The 13,597-nt window shown below is 37.2% G+C and overlaps 1 protein-coding gene across 1 annotated transcript; it reads right to left on the bottom strand.

Moving 5' to 3' along the window:
- Positions 1-516: 516 nt before the first annotated feature.
- On the bottom strand, positions 517-7,436 carry LOC145785371 (ras-related protein Rab-43-like). The gene is made up of 3 exons (XM_082597025.1): positions 7,245-7,436; positions 5,922-6,099; positions 517-3,583 (listed from the first exon to the last, which is right to left on the bottom strand). The coding sequence occupies exons 1-3, from the start codon at positions 7,434-7,436 to the stop codon at positions 3,324-3,326; spliced, it is 630 nt and encodes a 209-aa protein (XP_082453151.1). The 3' UTR covers positions 517-3,323.
- Between the last annotated feature and the right edge of the window lie 6,161 nt (positions 7,437-13,597).

Below are 13,597 nucleotides of genomic sequence, written 5' to 3' on the forward strand. Positions count from 1 at the left end.
AAAAAAACCGCTAACCTCTACCAGAGAGCCGATGACTTTGTATAATGAGAACAAGTCTTGGATCTCCTTTGCACAAGTTTGGAGCTCTGATGCCCATGTTTTTATTTTCCAAGCACAAGTTTTGAATCTCCAATGCCAATATTATGGATCTCCAAAGCCCAAGTTTTCTATCTCCTACGCCCATGTTTTGCATCTTCCATGCCTATGTTTTGAATCTCTTATGTTCAAGCTTTGGCTCTCTTATTCCCATGTATTGGATCTCCAATGAGTTTTGGATCTCATATGCATACGTTGTGAACAGTTGAGAGGATAATTTAGGCCCAGTTCTATAGTCACTTCTAAGAAAATGGCACTATATCCAAAAATATGCGGCGGTTTTTTCAAGTTTTCGGGTCCTGAAATCATACAGGATCGGGGTCCAAAAGTACCACCTGGACTTTCCTTCCTTCAATCAAGACATTTTTTAATTGTCATGGCTATACTACTGTAATGCAATAACAAGCCAACAGATGTACTTCGAATGAAATGAATTTTTCGTGAACAATTTTCTCAACAAAAGTGCATGAAAATCATCAACGACTGGAAGAAGTTTTCACAAGTGTTCATACATGGCCATTGGCCAGCAATAAAAAAGTTTCAGTTATTGCTTCAGTTGTTACTAACTAACGTCGGCACATACTCTGCATCAAATGTTTAAAAAAATGAAGCTTTTATAGTTCAATTCAAAACATGCTAGTTCTTGAACGTTTACCATAGGCAATAAGTGTACTTAAGTTTTATGTAAGTAATATGAATTATACAATATACAGTATACACGCTTTAAGTAGGAAATCAAAAATCACAATCATGTATCACTAAAACCGTCAACTTATCACTGATCGGATAACACAATCAATTCATATTGCTAAAGAATATAGGATTATTATAGGCACTGTTTCACAAAATACACGACAATCCAATGTTCGAAGTTTTAGGAAGTTTAAGAAGTCTTGTGGCACGGTTCACAGCAATATTAGCCTTCCTGATTAAAAAAAATACGTAAAGAACGATAGCGACGCTGAAACACTATTTAGTTTTCTATATTGATGCAACTATTGTCGAAGTCAATGCGACCACCCCGTTCACTCCCAATTACAGTGCCTTGAAAGGAAACATCAACAAGCTTTCAAAAGAAAGCAATTGACTTTCGCAGATCTGCACGTGGACCATTTTCATTATTATCCTCGAAATTCGGTTTAGTCACCACTGAAGGAAATACTTTTTTTTCCATGCAGCGGGTTTTGTTTTTGCCAAGTCGATTTCGAGTCACACAGGGTCGAGTAAAACTTTACGATAGAGAGCACAGTTTTTAGTGAAAGGGAGCTAGCTACAATAGACCAAAACAGAATGACAGAACAAACATTTACGCTATTCATAAAACACTTGCAGTTGATACCAACAATAAATGCTTGCTTCAAATATCCACACAAGGCTTAACTCATACAATAACAAAAAGTACGATGCATACATATTGAAACAATCAGACACTAAAAGTTGGGCCAAAACATGACTACAGTATAAAGAGAAGGCACTAAATAGTATTCATTCCCGACGGTAAAGAATCAATTAATTTTTAAAGTTAGTTCTGAAAACCAGTGATCGCGCATCAAGTACAAAGCATTACACAGCCAACTCGCACAGTCAAGATAAAATTAAAGGAACATAAAATATGATCCACATAGATAATAAATATTTCGCTGCATAATATAAGCAGATAAACCAAGCTAGCCCCTCAGGTAGTAGAAATGCAAGTAGAAGCAGGTAAAGGTTCGTATATGACCAGAGGTTTAAGAAAGAAAAGCATGAACTGTATAGAAAAAATAATGCGTTTTTTTTCTATGCTGCTTAATCTCTTCCTGAAATGTTAGTCTTTCATTTTATTCTCTTGTTTTCGTAAACCGCACTCTTTTTTCCTCACAGCTTGTGCTTCTTTTTCTTAAATCTAGTCGTGTGCGAACCTCTACAGTGGGAGCACACGCGCACAGGTATTTCCATTTAAGCGGGATGCATCCCATTGAAGTCTGGTGTGAAAAGAAATTGTTATTATTCCGCATGCTTCTACATTCAGACAACGTGGTTAGAAGAAGTTGCTGGTTGAGTTGGTGTGGTTGCTGACCCACCAAGCAAACATGAACTGAAATACACTGAACCATATTGAAATAAATATTTTTTTGCAACATTGTCTCTGACCACTGCAAAAATCTTTAAAAAAAGTGCACTAAACTTTCAGATTACATGCAGAATTGCAAAAGAGAACACATGTTTTGTACCAGTGGTTCTTAATCTTTTTGACCCGGTGGGCAGATAATGGAAAAAAAAATGTTTTCATTATTATCAAAATGGTGTTGGGTTGCGGGCAATGTTCTACATAAATGCATGTAATGATTGCGTATAATATGTATGTACAAACATCAACACTCATCAGAGGCCCATGAAATTGCATAGCCTAATGAAAGCAATTAAACATATCAGTTCTGTTATATTTGAGACGTCTTTAGCAATAATAAATCTCAATAATAAATATTATCTTAGTCATAGAATTGGACTACAAATTGTGGCCTTTAAGTTGGTTGTGCCAATACAATTAAATATTGATTGGTATGTTTATCCACAGACCGATGTGTATATCAAGAAAGATGACAGTTCGACTGTAGGTAACTTAAACACAAAAAGCTGATAAACACTTTCCGTTGTAGACAAGAGAATAGATAAGCAGGGTGAATTTAAAGTTACAAAAACTCATTATTCCATATGAAGCAACAAATGTACACAGTTCGTGAATGACATTGATCATGAAAGATCTTTGATCATGAAAGGTTGTGTTACAGATTGTGTTGCTGCGAGCTAACCTTAAGAACAAACCAGATGCGAAATTAGTCCACACTAAGATGCAGTAGTTTTTATCATGTAGACTTTACCATACACATGTACAAAAGTTTAACACTCAAAACTCACTTTAAATTTTGTTTTCTCTACAAAAAAATAAGGTGCACATGATCGCATTAAGTCTCATCTGCAATCGCCTTTCTACTAATGACCATGAAGTGAACAAAATATCCAAAAAATCCTTTTCTGGATTCTCTCCACTTCTTTTCAACAACCTTTCAGAACGTGAGCCTAAGTGATATTTGTTTTCCATGACAACACATGATTATAAAACTGAAGCCATTGCGCAACAGAGGAAAATAACCTGAAGAATTTATTTGTATATGTTGTCCATTGCCAGCTGAAAGGACAATATAGACATTCTGAATACTACCACAGTCATTTTTTTGGGAAAATTTTTAACAAGAGCAATCTGATCTAACTGTCCTAGATTTCCCACCAGATCCCAATCCGAACCCTGTATTGCGGAAATCATCATTTAGCTTGTTTGCTGAATGTTTTTCAAGCAAAACTGAAGCAATCTTTAAAAACGAGTCATCGATGTTAGTGTTGTCTTTAGCTGATGTTTCAATGTATTCAACCGCATTGTAGCATTTGCCAAGCGCTACTGCTTCTTCATGAGTGACCTGGCGACTTTCTTCTAAATCAGACTTATTACCTGAAAATGCATTTGATTTTAGTAAAACTACACTACTTACATTATGTTTACAAACATACTGCATAACTAAACCAGTCCATTTTAACATTGATTGAAGGTCTACAAATGTTAATTCAATGTAAAATGGACTTTTGGTTGAGATTAGCAGATCATCTTCAGTGTACAAAGTATTCATCTCAATTGTAAAGACCTGGATGCAATATCAAGCCAAGTTGTACCATCTTTACAAAAATACAGTAAAACAAAATTTTGTTTGCTGTCGTCGTCGAATTGCACAGCAATAACGCCTAACAATGCAGAAACTCAACAAACAGCAACCTCAAGCCAGACAAAAGAGCATTAAACAACGACTCACTGACTTCAACACCAGCACATGATTAGGGAAATGTGTTCTGAAAGCTAGTGCAATTCGCTATCTATTACCACAGCGAACTTGCAGTATCAGACTAAAACAGGTTGTTAATATCTATATTGTGAAGTAAGCAACGATCCTGATGCTAAAAGCGAAACTAGATCTATTGCAAATTGTTTATAATTAACCATGAAAATTGAGGACTGAAGAGACCGGTGCACGGTCGATTGGCCGACAGACATTTGGTCGACAGGACAATTGGTCGACAAGACAGTTGGTCGACAGGACGTTAGGTCGACGACGATTCATTTTAGGGTTAGAGTTAGGTTAGGGTTAAGGTTAGTTAACTAACCCTAACCCTAAAATGAATCGTTCTGTCGACGTAACGTCCTGTCGACCAAGTGTCTTGTCGACCAATTGTCTGTCGACCAATTGTCCTGTCGACCAACTGACCGGGTACCAAGAGACCCACCATATTTTATGAAATCTCTTTATCTATTGCGCCTAATGCATTTAAGACACTAAAATGTGCTTAAAACCCCCTACATTGCATTGTAAGTAATTCTCACGTCTGTTCAACACAGCACACATTTTTAGATTCAGTTTCAAGGCCACAATAATAACACCAGGGTTGAGAAAAACCCGGGTTTTTTTAAAAAAGCCCAACCTGCCCAGGTTTTTTTGGTTTTTTTAAAAAAAGATGCAAAAAAAGTAGATTCATGCTTATTTCACCTCAAAACTACTTTTTACGAGGGAAGTGCCTTTCACTCACAGTACATGCTTGCATAACTCAATAAAATAATGCACTAGGGCTGTTATTGCTTGAATGTTGCATCATCCATTAGTTTCAAGATCAAGTTGGATGTTGCATCATCCACTGATTTCTATACCAAGTTGATGCTACCGTGGTAGAAATCACATTATTGCATCATTTGTTTAGATTTGAAGGCAAGGAGCATTTATGCCATCATGTTTAAATATTTTTTATCATTTATATATATATTATATATAGTAATGGATGAGCAATTGAGCGATTGCGTGGCCAAGTAGGCAAATGCTCTGAAACAGCCATGCGTTAGAATCCAGAATCTGTAATTGGTAAATAGCCTCCTAAATTGCATTTCACATCATATATACAGACTACAGTAGAGTAGTACTTTCACCAATTTAACTATAAGGCCTTCTTGCATAAATGAGTTTTAGTGTAGTATACACAAAGTGGCATTACTTGATTTTTGTGTACTGTGCATGTGCATTGTGCAATATCCACTGCGTTTTCAGTTTATTCTTGAAAATTACTTCACAATCACATCCTTAAGTCCTAATTTAAAGTTTGTTGTAAGTGCCTTGTAGTGTTTTTGTAAATTTTTTTAATTTTCCAATAAAAAGTGGACAAATATGATGCTCTGGGTTTTTAATGGGTTTTTTTGGATTTTTTTAAGTGGGTTTTATTAAAAAAAACCACCCGGGTTTTATTAAAAAAACCCACCCGGGTTTTTTTGGGTCGGGTAAAATACCAACAACCCTGAATAAAACCCTTGGTAGACCATGTGAAATATAAATTCTTCAACTCTCCATGTTTTAGAATTAGATATTGATATCAAAAATTTATTGCTCTATGGCAACCTCTCTGCGTGGCCAGAGTAAACCTTTTCAACTAGGATGAGAAATAGCACACAGCCTCAACTCTTTGAGGCTCAACCAACCGTTATAAAGGCTCCAATTAGGTTGCAATATTTGGCCACTCCCACAATATATGATCGAATGCTATAGTGTCGCACATACAAACTGATGCTGATCATGTTTGCCAGAATTTAGTACAAAACTTGGATTCCTGTGTTCAATGAAATGTAATGATGATCATCATAGCCGAGTGATGAGAACCATGGTGTAACAATCAAAGGGTCACCAGTGTGGCACCTCTCAAGAGCATAAAAAAAGAAAATATGTTTCACTGTTCATACATGTATTCAATGCATGACCTACCAACTAAAAGAATAGACACGTCGTCACAGCAGTACTTGGTGACATCTTCAATCCAACGATCTACACTGTTGAATGTAGACCGCCTGGTCAAGTCAAAGGCACATACCACACCATTGGCACTGCGGTAATACGACTGTGTTATGGTACGGAACCGTTCTTGCCCAGCAGTATCCCATACCTGAAAATAAAAATACTTTGTAAATAAATGCAAGTTAATTGTTTATAAAGAATTATGCTTGCATTTAGGGGTGTTCAATTTCGATTCGATTAAAGTGATATTCGAAATTTGTTTTCGTATCAGACATATTCGAAATTATAGCTGCCCTTTCGGCTGAACGCGGTTGAAAGTAACGCGAGTGGCGCGAAATCTGTCTTGTCGCACTTTGCAAGCGAAAAAAGACTTCGACGCATCGTCGATCACGTGACTATCACACGCTCTCGCGGGTCCAACACCCAGTCCTGCACACGTGCGTTGAAGAAAGTCGTGCGCAACGTCGTTGTCTTCCACGCGCGTGCAGCCAACGGGAGGTGTCAGTTCTTCCGATTCCGATAGCCCCGGCGTTGAGCCAACACAGGCGACGCCATCAGGCAATGAGCGAAGTCGCCAGACGACTCTGACGGAACTCTTCTCCATGGGAAGGGTCCAGACGGAAGACTCCAACAACAGTGATGATGATGAAATCAGCTCAATCTCAAACAAGATTTCCTATTTTATGAAGCAGAAGCTTGCTTCTGGGCAAGCTGATCCGCTCCCCTGGTGGAAAGCAAACGAAGGCGAGCTACCGCTGCTGAAAAAGCTAGCCGAGAAGGTGTTTGTGATCCCAGCGACCTAACATCAAGTCAAACAAAAAAACTCACTGTCAGATGGCTGAAAATTTATTCTACCTACTTTCACTTTTGCTGCTATTACTTATACTCAGCGTACAGTTCCACTATAGATTCTTTGCAAATGGTTTGTTTAAGATCAGAATGATTATAATGTCAGAGTTTAAAACCATTGACAGATACGCCTTTCTTGTGCCTGCGGTTATGATTAGCAAAGAATCAATAATGTAACTGTACAACTAAGACACTGAGTGTAGAAACACAAATGCAACTACAAATATTGGCTGTGACATAAAAAACTTGAGGTACAAAAACTTACCAAGCATAGGAAATTCAAAAGTGCAAGCTGCCTGGAATGTACATCACCAACACAATATAAGAACATTATAACCTACCGTAGCCCATTGCAATACGGTAATATATAACTCAGTGCATCATGTACCGGTAACATACATTTAGCAATGGGTGCAAATAAAAACACGTTTATTATTATTATACCTGAAGTTTGACTTTTTTCTCATTGACTAAGCATGTTTTCATACAAAAATCCACACCAATAGTACTAGCTTGAGATTCAACCCAAACCCCAGTCTTAAATCTTTGAACAATGCATGTCTTTCCAACTCCAGCATCTCCAATCAAAACAATTTTAAACCAAAAGTCGTAGTTATCACTATCATCAGCATTCATACCAAATGTACAGCTTTGCCTGAATAGCATATAAAACAAAACTAAGTTTAGACGTTCAAGACTGTCCATGTAGCCTTTGTGAAAAAACAAAGAAAAAACCGAGGTCGGCTATGGCTCAGAGTTGAGTAAGGGAAGGGGAGGAAGCTTAAATAGTTTCAATTTTCAACTTTTATTTATTTTCAAGACCAGGATATCCAGCGTTGCCAGACGACGCAAAATGGATTTCTCAACAGAGCTTTGAAAGTAAATCAATTCAATTCAATTTATTTTTCTTTGTCAGAATGCAAAAGAAATGATATTGAGAAAAAGAAATACAGTAAATACAAATCGGCTTTGACAAGGGTAGTTCAGTTCAGTTGTTTTTATTTCTGACCACCAAAGCAAAAATAATACACGTCTACATAGCAAAGGTCGAAAAAAAAGTAGAAGCAACAAAATGCGAACGTTAAAACGTGCTTTAGTTTAGTTTATTTTTTGTTTTGTTGGCGAAAAAGAAAGACACAAAAAGCAAAAAGACAATAAACACAAATAATTCGCACAACAAGGATGGCAGCGAAAGACCAAAAGGTCACCAAAGTCAGCTGCCACCCAAACATTTAAACAAAAGACCCAAAATTAAGAACATTAACACATACGGTATATAATATATAGCACAATACCAGCACTTTAATTTGTAAAAATTAACAATGGAATTAACAATACATTAACAATGGAATAACACAGGGCAACATAAAAAAACATTGTGTAGAGAAATAAGCGGATGATACGTTTCTGGAGTGAACATTGTACAAATTCTTTGATAAACATTTATATTTAAATTTAAAAACATTGTAAGACTTTTCTTTTATTTCTTTTGGTACTTGATTCCATAGTTTCACTCCATTAAAACATAGCATCTTCTTACCAGAGTTTGACGTTGTAGAAGGCAAATATAAATCATTTTGTAGTTGAATGAGTTTCGCTTTTAGCAGCATGATCGTTGCTTACTTCACAGTGTAGATTCAAACGATCTGTTATAGCCTGATGCTGCGGGTTCTTTTTGGCAATATCAAATTACACTAGCTTTCGGAACACAGTTCCCTAGTCATGTGCTATGACGAATGGTGTTGAAGTCAGTGAGTGGTTTTTTAAAATGGCTCTTTGTTTTAGCTTGAGGCTGCCGGCTGTTGAGTTTCTGTGCTGTTAGGCGTTATTACTGTGAGGTTTTGTTGGATCAGTTGATTAGTAGATTAGGTGACGTAGTTCTTCCCTTTCGGCGCGGTTGTTGATTTTAGGATTTTGTTTGCTAATGAATATGGCCTCTTTGAAACGTAATTGTACCGCGTCATTTTCTCTTCCAATAATTTTAAATTCAAAGTCTGCTTGGCATTGTTGTTGGTGATCAAATACCGAACTTTTATCCGAGCTGAGATGTTCTTTGAGGCGGGAATGGAGTGGGAAAATCGTGCTGCCTATGTAGCTTGAGGAAGAGAAAATGACGCGGTACAATTACGTTTCAAAGAGGCCATATTCATTAGCAAACAAAATCCTAAAATCAACAACCGCGCTGAAAGAGAAGAACCACTTCACCTAATCTACTAATCAACTGATCCAACAAAACCTCACAGCAATAACGCCTAACAGCACAGAAACTCAACAGCCGGCAGCCTCAAGCTAAAACAAAGAGCCATTTTAAAAAACCACTCACTGACTTCAACACCATTCGTCATAGCACATTAGCACATGACTAGGGAACTGTGTTCCGAAAGCTAGTGTAATTTGATATTGCCAAAAAGAACCCGCAGCATCAGGCTATAACAGATCGTTTGAATCTACACTGTGAAGTAATAAATCATTTTTTTGGTTCTGACGGGTTTTATGATCGTGAATTTCATTTACAAAAATAAAGCAGCCAGCAAAGGCCCGGAGCAGCATTTTGTGCACATATTTGTACATAAATTTTGCAGTTTCTAATTTATAATATCGTCAATTCTGAGCACATTAAATTGGTGATAAAGAACAGTTGTATTTGTTGACCTCGGCAAAAATAAACAGGATCGAATGAACTTGTTTTGTAACACTTGTAGTGGAGCAAGCAATGTAGAGTTTGCTCTTCCCCAATTTATAATTGAGTATTGGATCTTGGATTGAAACAAAGCATAATATAAAGCCCGTAATACTGTTAAAGGGGCAATGTATCTCAGCTTAAATGCTATGCCACAGATCTTTGCAAGCTGCTTTTTAAGATTAATAATATGACTATCCCATGTCAATCGCTCATCCAAAGTTACACCTAGATAGTTTATACATTTTTTCCTTTCAATGGATCGGCCACTGATGGACAGACTAAAATTTTCTGCTGCACTTTTTTTGTTGCAGAGGATCATATAAGTAGTTTTACTATAATTTAATGAAAGTTTATTGGATTTCATCCACACATCAATTTTTTCTATTTCTCTATTGACATTTTTTTGGAGAGATGACAGGCATTTATCTGACATATGAAAGTTTGAGTCATCAGCAAAAAGTGTAGTTGAAAAAGAAGATGCATTTGGAAGATCATTCACATAAAGAAGAAAAAGCAAGGGACAAAGGATTGACCCCTGTGGGACACCACATTTAACAACATTGAAATTTGAATTCTTACCATTAATTTTTGTACTTTGCATTCTATTTGTTAGATAAGATGTTAAAACGTTTAAAAACTTGCCCCGAAAGCCATAATGGTGAAGTTTTTTTTAAAAGTATGCCATGATCAACTGTATCGAAAGCTTTACTTAAATCAACAAAAACCGAGCTTGTGAATGTGTCCGATGTAAGTTATTAAGTTGAGAAAGAATTTGGCACGGTCGCAACAACTTCAGAAAAAGTTAAGGTAGAAAGGAAATTAAAAAACAAAATGATCCAAAAAACAACTTATTACCCCTTAGGCCGTAGGGGAAGTGCGGGGCCGATGGGACACGGGGACCGAAGGGACAGCGCGATATCTTGCCCTCTAGTGAATAGTTTTTGGCAATATTGATTTTGGACACGAAATATGTATCTCAGGTTGCGCACGTGAATGGAGTAGGATCTAGCTCAACTGTGTAAACAATGGCGGCAAAATATTAATTTTAAGACACTAAAATAACTTGTAGCTATGGGATTAAAAAAAATCTGTGGAAAATATCAGAAATAACAATAATTGACAATAAAGTTGTTTTAAATCAGTGATATAAGAAGCAAGGTTTGTGATACTAATGGAGTTTCAGATGTCAACAGCATGGACAGCAGAAAAATATTTTCCAAGATTGCTGATTGCGGGACCGATGGGACAAGGACATTTTAAATAGGCTTTTAATTTGTCTTTCCAAACAATGAGGATGTTGCCTCAATTTCTCAAAAAGATAAAGAAAAAATAATCCTTGCCACAACCAGTTGATATGACAACACGCTTAAGCGGCATTCTACGTTTCTCAGAGATTGTTTCGTCTGTATAGATAATCTATACATGGATATTGCAATTGCTTACGAACATTGACAAAGGAACTTGACTTTTCATGTTGATTTTTCACTTTTAATGTAAATAGGCTAACCAATTTCAGTTCATAAAATCATTTTTTGTACTTCTTTTGTGCAATTTTGGATATGTCCCATCGGTCCCATAACACTGTCCCATCGGTCTCATAGGTATGGGACCCATGGGACAACCAACAACATTGATAAAATGTTGAATAACTCAATAACTAATTATAACATTTCAATAATTTTTACATCATAACTTGTAAGTCTGTGGATCTACAAACTATGAAAAAATGGACGACGTAGTATTTATGTTGGAGTCGCTATTAACAAATAAAAAAATCTGTCCCATGGGTCCCGCACCTACCCTAGCCTATAGCTTTAGCTGATACTTTCAAGATTTGTATAAATAGACACTTGCTATGAAGATCGGCCATGGTGCGTTATCAAGAGTGCTGTAGGTCGTGAGGGGATCACATCTTGATGCGTTTAGCTAGCAAACAATCAATCAATCATTTTATTTTTCGTCATTAACGCGTCCGGGACGAAAAAGATACTAACTACAAAAATCGATATAAACCTATCAGCACGTTAACGAACGGGAAAAGGTGGCAAAACCTTGAAAGGTTTAAAACATGCCTGAATGAAAAATTATGTAGTAGGCTATATATCAGTAGTTAACACGGCCACAAAACCCAAAAAAACAAATAGCAAAAAATGAAACAAAAACACAGAAAAGCACACATGTAGTAATGAATGACAGCCTAATGAAAAGTGTTGTGGATTGAATTTGCCAGTTCCAATATTGATGTGGATGAGCAATCATAATAATAATAATAGGATGGAGAAATAAAACCGGACATAAAAGAAACCCATCATCAGGCAATAGCCCGTTTCAATGTGGCCCAGGAGAGCAGGTGTTGAGCTCTTTCTATGGTTAGACTGCACATCACACAGTAGCCTAAGACGATTGAGGTTTGATATCCAGTTTAAGTTATTGTTTCTTGTCCTGGTGGGTGATGGAATGGATGAGCTGGTAGATGATGATGTCCTGATGGTGTTGGTGAAGCTCTCATCCCCTTTTGCGACGTTTCGTGTTGATTATGGAGTATTGCGTTGAGCAAGGCAGGCAAAACAAACCACACAAAGAAATCCTACCACGGGCAAAGCCATTTCAAGCGCAATGCACCAGGTCTTGTACGACTCATCATAGTTGATAAATATACTGTGGTTAAAATAACTATGGTTAAACAAAAATAAAAAAAGTATTCTAATTCGGCACACGACGTTGAAACAAGTCATAAACAAACAAACAGAAAATACTAACAGACGGTACTTTATTCCAAATTTTTTCTTATGGAGCGTTGCAGTTTAGTTACTCTGTGGCGCCCGAGAGCTAATTTTCTCTGACGCAACGCGCGTCACCGTGACGTCATGTCGAAATCCAGAATCTTCCTTTCCAATCAACAAATACCGCGTACTTTCGGAATGCAGCCTTGTAATCAATTTTTGCATTGTGCCTGAATCGCAAGTACCACTGTATTTCATCGACTAGTGAATCCACCGTTGTATTAGCCTACGTTAGATCAGTGGTTCCCAAACTTTTTGTTGTCACGGACCCCTTTAGACAAATTATGAGTTCTGCGGACCCCTACCTAAATTTTGCCTGAAACTCAATTTACCTACTATCAGTGGCGCCGCCAGACCTTCAACAATGGGGGGGGGCAAAATATTGACAGTGCAAGACAGTAGCGTAGTCAAAAATTGTGAAAGGGGGGGTGTTGACAGCCGGCGGGCGAAGCCCGATGGCGTGTTCGCCGAAGGCGACACTTAGCGGCGGGGGGTCTGGGGGTCCTCCTCCACAAAATTTTGAAAAATTACTTTCAGTTTGGTGCATTCTGAGAGCATTTTCAACAAAATTGTGGGTATGAATATTTCTGTAAAATGGTGCTGTCCGGTGGCATAGCAAAAGGATAAGATCATGTTTTCTTCGGCATTTTTTCGGTAAGCTTAATAAAGCTAAGTCTCTATGTTTTCTTGTTGCTAATTCCAGACTGAGATATTTGAATGTTTGGCATTGGCAAAACTCGCTCTTTTAATGCAGTTTCGTTTAAAATGAGGCAAACTTTGTTTTAGAGACATAGGTTGATTGCTTTTTTTTTTGCGAGATTATTACAGTTTTATTATTTATCAATTTTCTCCTTGGTTGATTCAAAAAGCGATCTTATTCCGGTAAGTCACTAACTTTTATGCTCTGAAGTCAACCCAAAGTTTAGAAAATGTAACGTCATAGAGGTCATACATCTTGATGAGGGTCAAACAAAAAGCTTTGAGACAATGAAGTTACTTTAGGCTATTTCTGATATATTTAAGTTTTGTATAACGAATAGCTGTTTAGATGTTAATCTAGATCGAACAAGCGATCTCAGCAGTTGCAGATGGCTTGCATCCTTGCACAGTTTGACGAGAAATTACATCATAGGCTAAAGCTTTTCTTGTAAACAATGTATTAACATCCGTAAATTCAATTTGAAAGGTTGAAACCCCCTAACCCCCTCCCTTGGCTACGCCACTGGTGCAAGACAGTGGTATATTATTTAATTTCTCTTGTTTTCTACCAGGGCTGGAAAAAATGTTTAGCTTCCCGGGAATCTGTTTTTTAGAGAAAAAATTTCCCGCGG

Source organism: Aplidium turbinatum, chromosome 16, assembly GCF_918807975.1.
Source record: "Aplidium turbinatum chromosome 16, kaAplTurb1.1, whole genome shotgun sequence".
Taxonomy (NCBI): domain Eukaryota; kingdom Metazoa; phylum Chordata; class Ascidiacea; order Aplousobranchia; family Polyclinidae; genus Aplidium; species Aplidium turbinatum.